Source organism: Tinamus guttatus, unplaced genomic scaffold (genome assembly GCF_059628265.1).
Source record: "Tinamus guttatus ecotype Peru unplaced genomic scaffold, ASM5962826v1 Tinamus_guttatus_pri_ptg000602l, whole genome shotgun sequence".
NCBI lineage: Eukaryota > Metazoa > Chordata > Aves > Tinamiformes > Tinamidae > Tinamus > Tinamus guttatus.
This window is the reverse complement of record NW_028289136.1, coordinates 1,535,443-1,545,327: the sequence shown is the minus strand read 5'-3', so window position 1 is coordinate 1,545,327 and position 9,885 is coordinate 1,535,443. Positions and strand designations below refer to the sequence as shown.

Below are 9,885 nucleotides of genomic sequence, written 5' to 3'. Positions count from 1 at the left end.
GAGCAGGTGCAGCATTTCCATGGCAGTGGCCAGCCAAGAACACAACCACAGCACGGAGCGCATGGTGCATGTCTGTCCCCAAGGGGCACTGGAGTGTCCTGGGCTTTCGCTTGTGGCCCTATGCCCACTGCTGCTCCGTTGTCCTCTGGGAGATGTTTGGCCAATAGAACAGCTGTAAAATTCTTGTCCTCATGGAGAGAAAGGCAGTTTCATGAGTTTATTTTCAATTTTGGGTAATGGCCAAGTGCCTGGCTCCCTGCCTGGCCCCTGTTGCTTGCACAGTGCGTTTTGCCCAAGTACTTTCCTGACTCAGCTATATTTGTGCCTGCAGTCTGTAGGAGGGTACCTAGGGCCTAGCATGGTGGCTGTTGTGGGGGGATAAGCCACCCTTGTGCCCCTTGGCAGGGGGTGCTGCCACTGTGGCTCCAGCTGCCACAAATCAAGGGGCCACATGGGGCAAATCCCATTACCTAGGACATGTAGGACACAGGGATTTTTCCTTCTTTTTGGCACACTGGAAGAAAGAGCTGGAATGAATGTTAAAACAGAGCTTTATTGGCTTCTATATCTGAAAGGTACCCTACATAAGGCAATAGTTGTGGTATGAAGACAGCTGGTGCCAGCAGACAGCCCCTCCACCACCTTACGTGAATGCTGGGTGCCGAAACGCTGAAGCCTTTCAGCCAGATCAGAAGCAGCGTGAAGCCTCCTAAGCATTGGGGTGGCCCTGCTGCAGGTGGTGCATGCGAGGTGGGAGCTGTGGGCCTGCGCAGGGAAGAGCCACCACTGTGGAGCTGGTCCCTGTAGCACCTGCGCTGTGGAGAGGGGAGGGAAGGTGGGTGAGGCCTGCAGTGGTCCAGAAGGTCTGTACAGGTCATCAGGAAGAGTTGTCTTCTCCCCTGGAAGCCTTCAGTAGTGGAGCTCAGGGGGCAGCTTCTGAGCACTATCAAGCTGCTTGGGTTGGTAACTCCTCGACCTGGAAGGACGTACCGAGCAGGCCAGGGACAGGGCTGCCAATGTGTCCAGCTTTTCTGGGGACACTTCTCACGGTGTCCGTAGATGAAGAATGGCGAGTGAGCGCAGGGGACTGCCAGACGCGCCGCTGCGCTGGGAGTGAGGGTGTGAGGGCAAGCAGGCACCTCTTTAGTGGGGCTCAACGGCCCTTTGGAGTCTCCTGTGGACCACACAGGGGCTTCATGTATAGCCACATACAGTTTGGCCTGATAGCCAGGCTTCCAAGCCAGCCCTGACAGGACTGCGGTCTTTCAGTGGGCTGAGGACCTGCCTCCATTAGGATTCAAAATGTGGAAATGTCACAGGTTGCTTTGATTCTCATACAGACTGTGAAGGGTGGTAAAAGGCTTTGAGCAAGAGTGATCCAAAGTTCTAGCAAAGAGGCATTTTTGTGCGTGGCCCGTTCAGTACAGCAGGGATATAAGGCGAGCTGTGGGCTGCTAAGGCCTTAAGAGGGGACGTATTTACATAGTCTAATTAAGGCCACACTGCCCTCTAATCTCCCCACGACAGTTCTGAGCACCTGTATGGTTCAGGGTATCTTGTGTCCTGTCTCTTTGCAGCTGCACACATTTGTGGCTGTTTTGGTGACAAATATTTTGCAACACTTCACAAGACACCACCTTCTGCATTCCCTTTCAGTGCTGTAACGATTCGCTAGCCAGGGGTTCATCCCATGACATAACTGGCAGATTTGGTAAGCCAAGCCTTGTCAATTTAAAACCTGCATTTAAAGAGCAGAATAAACTTTTCAGTTTTGTTTCATGATCTCAATACTTTGACGAGTGTTTTTCTGACCAGTGGAAGAAAAAAAAAATCCACAAAAAGAACCCTACAAGTGGAAACCCTACTGATATTCCCTGAGAATATTCACGGCATATTGGTACCAGATATGGAAGGGCTGTTGGAATAATCTTGTGTATCCGGGGGTTGCCTTTGGAGCACGATAGTAACAAGAACAAGCCTTACAATTACAGATCACCATCACAGCCTGCAAGGGTTTCTCTAAAAGAAGTTTCTGTTTGAATTCCAGCTGTGTTCATGTTCCTTGTCGAAGGATTTTGGTGTGTCACTGGAAGTGTGAGGGGAGAGGTAACCCAGCAGTAACTACAGCTGTGGGGAGGCTACTATCAGCGTGGCAGGTTTTTGAGAGGAGGCCCTGTAAGGTGCCAATGGCTTCAGGATGGCAGCTACTCCTGGCTTATGGGCGACTTCCTGGCTGGGGATGAGTGCCATGGATTGTTGCGTTTTCTAGCACTCTGGTCCCCATCCACTATCCATGCTTTTTTGAGAAAAAGAACCCTATGAACACTTTCAGCTAGGTGCCCCTCTGGAGGGCTCCTGCCACTTGTGAGGATTGTCTTCCTCCCTCTCTACCTGCTGTTCCACAGCCCAAGGGGTTATATTTTCAAATAAAGGAGAGACACTGCAAAGGGGATGACACTGGCTATAGTGGAGGCTATAGTGCTTTATATAATGGCAAAACCTGCAGTGTAGACTGACCATGCCACGCGGCAGTTACAGTATCTCTCCTTTGAGTATTGAGTGCCCAGCATTGGCTCTGTTTCCTGTTTTATTCCTTATTGATGTGCTGCCACAGAGAAGAGCCAGCAGAAAGTTAAAAAAGAAAGAAAGAAAAATATTGGCTTCAGTTGCGTTTATCATTCTGCAGCCCAGGAGGTGCATTTATGTCAGCAATGATGGAAACTGATGGAAATGATGGAAAAAATAGTTCTCATGAAAAGCTTAGACATCTTGCATTTGCATGGCTGTGGCAGGCCACCTGTAATCGTCAATAACAAATGAATCGTAGTCAGGACTGTAAATGTGCTGTCTCACAAAGGCTTCCTTGTCTGCTGGCTCAGGGTACCAAGAAGCAAGGTCATGTTTGTAGGCCCAGTCAACAACCTGCAAAATGTAAGCAAAAGAAGGTGAGGAAATAATGTTGATACGTTTATTCTCAAGCCCAGTCGAAAGCAACTGCAGCTCAGCCCTAGACATATTTTTTCTTTTTTTTCTTCAAAATTGTGACCTTTTTTGCTCATTTCTCTTTGTGCAATCCTCTGAATCAGCAGCACTTCAACTCTTGATGAATAAAAACTGCCTGTAGGTAGTTATTAGCTGCTTAGAAATACGCTCCCCTGCCTTAGCGAAATGGTTGCAGTGTACAATTGGTGAAGAGCCCTTTAACCACCACCACCCACAGCCTTAGCTCCTTGCATACTCTGTGCATCTTTCAGCAACTCTCACAGGCCAATGTGAACCTCAGTGGGTGCTCTATGCCCTGGGAAGCATGCTGCTTTTTTGGAGACCTGAATAGGAGTTATGGATTAGGTGTATGCAGGATAGAAATCTCCAAATTAGACAAACAAGTCCAGATACAATATCATATTTAGGTGAATAGATGCCTGTCAAAATCAAAAGAAGGAGAGGTTTCACAACAGCATTTTGGAGCCTGAAATTTTCTGGCAACTTGCTCTGTATTTGATGTTAACCTTAAACCTGATTTCTGATACTGAGCAATCACAGCTCCAGGTAGCAAAGCATGACATGTGACATACTCAGATCCAGAAGGTATTTTTCAAATGATTAATGATAGGAGAAATGGAAGCGGCAATTCTGGCATGAACACAGAAGGGTTCCTGAGAATCATTGCTTTAGGCTACAGTGTAAGTAGAAATAAAAAAAAATCACAAAACAAGATAGGCAATTCCCATCCTCTCTACCACAGAAAGTGGAAATAAATGAGTTCTTACTTTCACAGCGATTTTGAAAGACACCTCTCTGATGCTATCCAAGGGGGGATATAATCTTCCTTCTGCAAGGTTCTGCTCTGTGACCTCAGCTGCGATAGACTAGAAGAGGAGGAAGGTAGTTACAGGGATGATTTTAAGAAGGTACCACATTTGCCAGTATTAAACACTGAAAGGTATGAAGGATGGCAGTCATATAGAACGAAGGGAGCCCTGTCACAGCAAGGGCAAGGGCAAGCACCTTTGTACCCGCAATGCAAACATAAGCCTTCCCTGAGAATGGAAAAAAGCTACAGCCTTTTGCTGAGACTGTGTAATTTCCACTCAATGGATTCCAGAAAATGCCTCAAGTAGGTGCACATGCACCTTATATATATATATATGTATATTGGAAACAGTAGTTAAATGACACTTGGAAACCTCTGCTGTGGTGAGGAAGATGTCGTCAGGGATGTGCCGGACCCCACAAGCGATGACTCCCAGTGCCACTCCTGGGAAGACGTAGGCGTTGTTTCCCTGGCCAGGGAAGAAGGTCTGGCCGTTGGGCAGGGTCACCTTGGAGAATGGACTCCCACTTGCAAATATTCCCCGACCCTGATCAAAGAGAAAGAAAGAGGCATCCAAATGTGGAGGAGATGTTTTATATTTGCCCTCCACAATTTGCTCGCAGAGGACAAAGTGCCACTTCTCCAGGCAATCAACAAGAAGTTTCTCCATCAGAGACAGCCCTAGGTGACATTCTTTGGGGGCCTGGTCACCAGAGCTGTGCAGAATGGGGCTGCCAAGCACTCAGCAGGTGTTTGCACTGCCCACCTGCAGGTGCTCTGACCCTGCTGCAAAGTCATCTCTCTTCCTATTGGCCCTTTGGGGTGCTCCTAAAGTCTAGGTTAGAGGCCTGGGGGCTGTGTCACTGTCCTAACCAGCAGCACTGTGACAGGGAAGTAGGAGGTGGGGGCAAAGTGAAGATTGAACCGAGGCCACCTCACTCCCCCAGGTCAATACATACGGCAGTAATTCTTGACTGACACTGGGTGACAAAACTGTTACACAAACAACCAGGATGGCAAAACACCAGGGAGAGTAACTTGCATGGGGGTGCAGGCAAGGGAAGGGAAGGAGCTCCTTCCTTTATAGGATCACTAGATAATTCAGGTTGGAAGGGAATCCCGGGAGGTCTCTAGTGCAAACTCTTGTAAAAATCAAGGTCAGCTCAGAGGTCAGACCGGGTTGCTCAGAGCTTTATCCAGCGCATATTTAAAGACTCACAGGACACCGAATGCATAACCTTTCTTGGCCCTGTTCCACTGCCAGACTATCCTCAGGGTGTAAGCACTTCTCTTTCTAACCAATGTGAATCTCTCATTTCAAATTATTCGCCTTGTCTCTTGCCCTCCCCCGTGCACTGTTTTGCTGTCCCTTGTACAGCCGGGACCAAGGTGTGCTGTGAGCCCCCGGCTTCACTCTGCCAAGTACCTCGGTGAGGCGATAGCACTGCTCCGCCGTGCACTCCGCTTTGCTTGTGGGGTTGCTCAGGGCAAAAATGATGGGTCGCTCATTGAACACTGCCATGTCCTTTAAAATCTTCTCACTGAAAGCTCCTGCAATGGCTGCGACACCTAAAACAGTAACAGCAAAGTGAGAAGCTGCTTCCTGACTCTCTGACTTCAGTGTATTGGGCTGATCTCCCTGGAATGCTAACCGGACCGCAGCAAGGAAAAGGCTTCATCTCTGAAGATGCAAGTAGGAATGTTTCATCGTCATGATACGGTGAGATTAAAATTCCCTTCTCTGCTCTGCCAGGCAGGATGGAGACCAGTGTTTGGGATGGCCTTGCTGCAGTGCTTAGCACTTGCCCTCCCAAAGAGCTGCCTGGGGTACTTGCCATCACCTTTGTCCTTTCTGGGCTGTCTGCACCGTGCTTGGTGCTGAGAGCCCCAGATCCTACCTTGCCTTGACAAGTCCCTCTGCAGACCTGGCTGTGAGCATTTCTAAAGGTCCAACAGAAGAAGCCTGTACCTAAGGCATAGTCTAAGGGAAAATGATGTAGGGAACTCAGCTGAGAAAATGGGGAAAAAAAAAAAAAAAAGCTCCATATGTGTTGACTAGGAGGCCCTGTAAGCAAGCAAGAAATTCTCCATTGATCTGAACAGTCAAAGAAAGGTCACATTAAGGGAAGTCCACCTATAATTGCTGTAGGCTTCACTTTCTGCACAACCTCCTCCAGCGTGTTCACGCTGGGGTGGTCCTGAGCAAACATCTCTTTCTCATGGTTCAGGTGGCTCCTGCCCTGTGAGGGAAAAGAAAGTCAAATTTAGGGCTGCTGGCAAAAGCTGGACACTCAACTAGCAACTTGTCAGTTCATTCCTTTCCCCAGCCCTGTTCTTTAACCAGGCTCCTCCGAGCAGCCAACCTGGCATTGAGTACCTGATATAACAACATGTGGGGCTTGCCTCTGCTTCTGTGCCCCCCACCAAGACACAACACTAGTGTAGAGGAAGGATTTGGCTGGCAAAGCAGAGAAGATGTGTGAGTAACACAGTCTCGAGTCTGGGGAGGACAAGGACAGAGGTCCTGGGGATCCAGGGAGGGCAGAGTAGAGCTCATCAGACTGGAAGACAAAGTAGGGCATAACCCAACAGCATTGATGTTGTAACACCCTGTGTGGCACCTAATACTTCTGTCACTGTTTGATAACTAGGGCCATCTAGTATTATAAGACTGTTAGCCCAAACTGCTGCCTCTAGGAGAGTCAACTGTTAGACCCCTGAGACCCAGTCCTGCTGAGAACAGGGGCAAGGGTAGACCTGTTGGCCTTGGCAAAACTACAGCCCTTATTGCAGGGCTGAGCAGTGTCTGAGGCATCTACCTGCCCTGGCCTCACCAAAGCCTGTGGGAAGTGCTGGGGAAGTGTAGCTAAGCATTAGAGACACATTTACCTTGACAATCAGACCCTTTGAGTCCACCATCCAGATTTTTCTGATGGCATCCTCTCGTGAAATTCCTTCCTTTTCCATGGCCATGATGATGAGATGAGCTATGCCCATTGCAGCCTGGAACAGAAAAGCAGTAAACAAGCACCTCCCTGGGGTAGCAACGTCCTTTGGAGAAAGCCCGCAGAAATGAGAGTCCTGCACCTGCACTAGACAGGTTTTCAGTCCTTCGAGTTCAAATAATTTTGATTCTACTATTAAAGAGGATCTATTTTCCCCTAAACACCAGCCCTGAGGACCCAAAGCAGTCTCCTTGAAGCTAATGCAGCACCCTGACTCATAAGGCACTGTCTCCAAGTCACATTAAAACCCCACTGATATATGGGCAGCCTCAGAGCATCCAGAAGGTCTGTCCAGGACTCTCAGGAAGGACTCGCTGAGATTGCTGGCAACTTCTGCACAGCAACAAGACCCATCTGTGGGGCCCATTCCTGCCCGATGACATGCCCTGCTTCTGTGGTTTGTCTTCATGAAGCTAAGCCTTACAAAAAGTTTCATGGATGATTTTTCTCTAAATTTGAGTTTATGTAATATTTAGGAACACACTCAATAATGCTCCTACCTCTCCAGCCCCTTGGAAAACAAACTTATGGTCAGAGAGCTTGTTCTTTGTGATCCGTAAGGCTGCAAAGATGCCAGCTACTGCCACAGATGCAGTGCCTGAAAAGACAGAAACACCATGAGATGGTCATCCTGGCAAAGGGATAGTCTACCCTACTGGTATGCTGTTAGAAATCTTGTGGTAGGAACCCTTCTCTTAAGCTCTGCCACTAGCGAATCTGAGTTTCCCTGCTTTGAAATATTTATCCTTAGAAGATGCCCCAAACCCTTTTAGGTTAAGAAGCCTCCAGCATTTCCTATTTTCTTGTCCATCCAAATGTGCAGGGCTTTAATCAGCTAGTGCAGCTCAGCCAAGGTGCTGCCCCGCATCAGCAAACCCACCAGCGAGCTAAGTGGGAGCAGCTCATGACCATGAGAAGTGAAACCGGTAGATGGTGCTGCTACATATGGCAAAGATTTGGAAAAATAACTGAGCTTTACCTGCTCTTTTTATTTGGTACAAAAGCCACGGCTAAACTAGAAACCTCCTGAAGGAATCGCTTGAGAGACACATTTCACAGAGGATGAATTCCCTTCATTGGCCCAGGAAACAGTTTGTGTGGGTTTATTACCAGACACAGAACATCTGGGTTCAGTTAGTTTAAAGGGCAGCACGGGAGAGAACCAGCTGCTGAGTGCTCTAGTGCTTCAATATTAATATCTGTTGAGTCAGACAACTGAAGGATGTGTGTGAAGAATTTCCTCTTTTTCCCATACTGAATCTGTCTTTTAAAACCATATTTAGAGTAATATATCTACCCGGCAAAAGACCATGCCATGTGAATAGAAAGACTACAGAGGAAAACGATGAAGATCCAAGGAAATCAGAGCAACCCCAAAAAATTGCCTAATTTTTAGATTTTGCTTTCAGCAGATGTCGCATGCCTACTTCATGCTCATTCTTCACTTTTGCAGGCTGAGCTGCAAAAAAAGCGGGAAGAGATCAAGATCCTACAGTCATCAGCAATGCCACCACCCTTGTGACACGGAGCAGGAAGATCGTGGACACCTACCCATATGCACGTGTACAGTGGGGCACTATCTCCCCACGCTTCTGCAGCTGTGTCCACCTCTCTGCATGGGTCGGACAGAATAGAGGAAAAATATATAGCAGTGGAACAACTGCAGCAGGACAACCCTAGCCTGGAGAGAGGTCACAGCAGGAGCAATATATGCCTGGAAAAGATTTAAAAGAAGAAATGTAACTGGGGAAATGTCTTGTTTCTCTTGGTTTTCTCCCAGGCAAAACTGCTTTATACCCTGTGCTTGTTGAGTCTGTCGGGACAAACGCTGGTTTCTGTCTGAGTCTGCAAACGCATTTAAACAAGTGGAAAATGTCTGTGGATCATTTTGCAGAGGGACCACGAGTTCCTTTAAATACATTACGAGGAAGCATTCGAGGAGGGGGTGCGTGGACTGCAGCCTGCGCCGCGATACGCGTTGAGCTTGATGGAAGCCTTGGGACAGGGTGTGCCGTTACTCATCCCCCTGCGCCAGCATTACAGACCTCCCTAATAACAGCAGGGCTCTGTTCAGCTCTGCCATTCCTAATAATACTTCTTTCTCCCTCACCAATGTGTTTCTAATCCTTCCATGTCTCCCAAACTGCAGCTCACCCCCATTACTCAAGTAACAAAGTTACTGTACCTTGGCCTCGGTTCAATATTTTTCTTTGATAATTACAATTTCAGAGCATGGAACAATGGAGCATCTCCGGGAGGAGAGTTCACAGCTGGTTTGTATAAGGAATTGGCTAATCTGTGTGCTTCACTTTTAAAAAGACCACAGAATGAGATGGGGAAAAAAAAAGCTGTCACTATGAGTTGTGGCAAGAAGAAAACAAGCAAATCTCTGTTTTCCAATGAGATTGAATGCCCTTATTGCAGATAACTACTTCCTTAAGCAATTAGGAAGAGCCAGCTTGGCTGGTGTGTATCTATCGGAGGTGGGGAGGAGCTGTGGAAGGGCACAGAGAGAAGAAAGGAAATTCATCTCCTTTCAAGACTCAAGATAATATCACAAAAGAGCAAGCAGGTCTCCGGATCGTCTCAGGGAGTCCAGAGAAACAGGGCTATCAAAGAGAAGAGCCATTTAAAATTAAGGTGCATTCAAGAAAAATGGCAGTTCCAGTAAGAATTAATCTGTAAATCTTTGGCACATTCAGAATATTGTCAATGTAAAGAAAAAAGAAAACCAAACATTGAGACTGATTTTCTACTTACACTAGTGCAAGTCAGAGCAAGTCCCATAGATGTCAGTGGAGCTACACTGGAGCAAAACCAGGGAGAAAGGATCTGCCTCACAGCTTCAAGACAAATGGTAAAGGTGAGGGTAAATGGTAAAGGGGACGTGGATGGAAACAGGGACACTGGGCATGTTTGGGAACAGGATTTCCTCCTCATGCTGAGTTGCTGCCCTGTTGACCCACATCGTGCCTCAGTGGAGCAGAGTATCTCTCATAGCATGGTGGGCTGACAGTATGGCATGGAGAGCAAAAGAACTTTCCAATAGCTGTGAGTGGTTCAGGA

The 9,885-nt window shown here is 47.6% G+C and overlaps 1 protein-coding gene across 1 annotated transcript in view; it reads right to left on the bottom strand.

The window, feature by feature from the left end:
• Positions 1–2,666: 2,666 nt before the first annotated feature.
• ME3 (malic enzyme 3) overlaps positions 2,667–9,885 on the bottom strand; it is a 112,166-nt gene continuing 104,947 nt past the window's right edge. The window contains exons 8-14 of the mRNA XM_088534981.1: positions 7,320–7,417; positions 6,704–6,817; positions 5,949–6,054; positions 5,241–5,383; positions 4,188–4,361; positions 3,771–3,869; positions 2,667–2,922 (exon numbers count right to left, since the gene is read on the bottom strand). Of these exons, the coding sequence (XP_088391107.1) occupies positions 2,761–2,922; positions 3,771–3,869; positions 4,188–4,361; positions 5,241–5,383; positions 5,949–6,054; positions 6,704–6,817; positions 7,320–7,417 (896 nt within the window). The 3' untranslated portion in view covers positions 2,667–2,760. The remainder of the gene's footprint in view (positions 2,923–3,770; positions 3,870–4,187; positions 4,362–5,240; positions 5,384–5,948; positions 6,055–6,703; positions 6,818–7,319; positions 7,418–9,885) is intronic.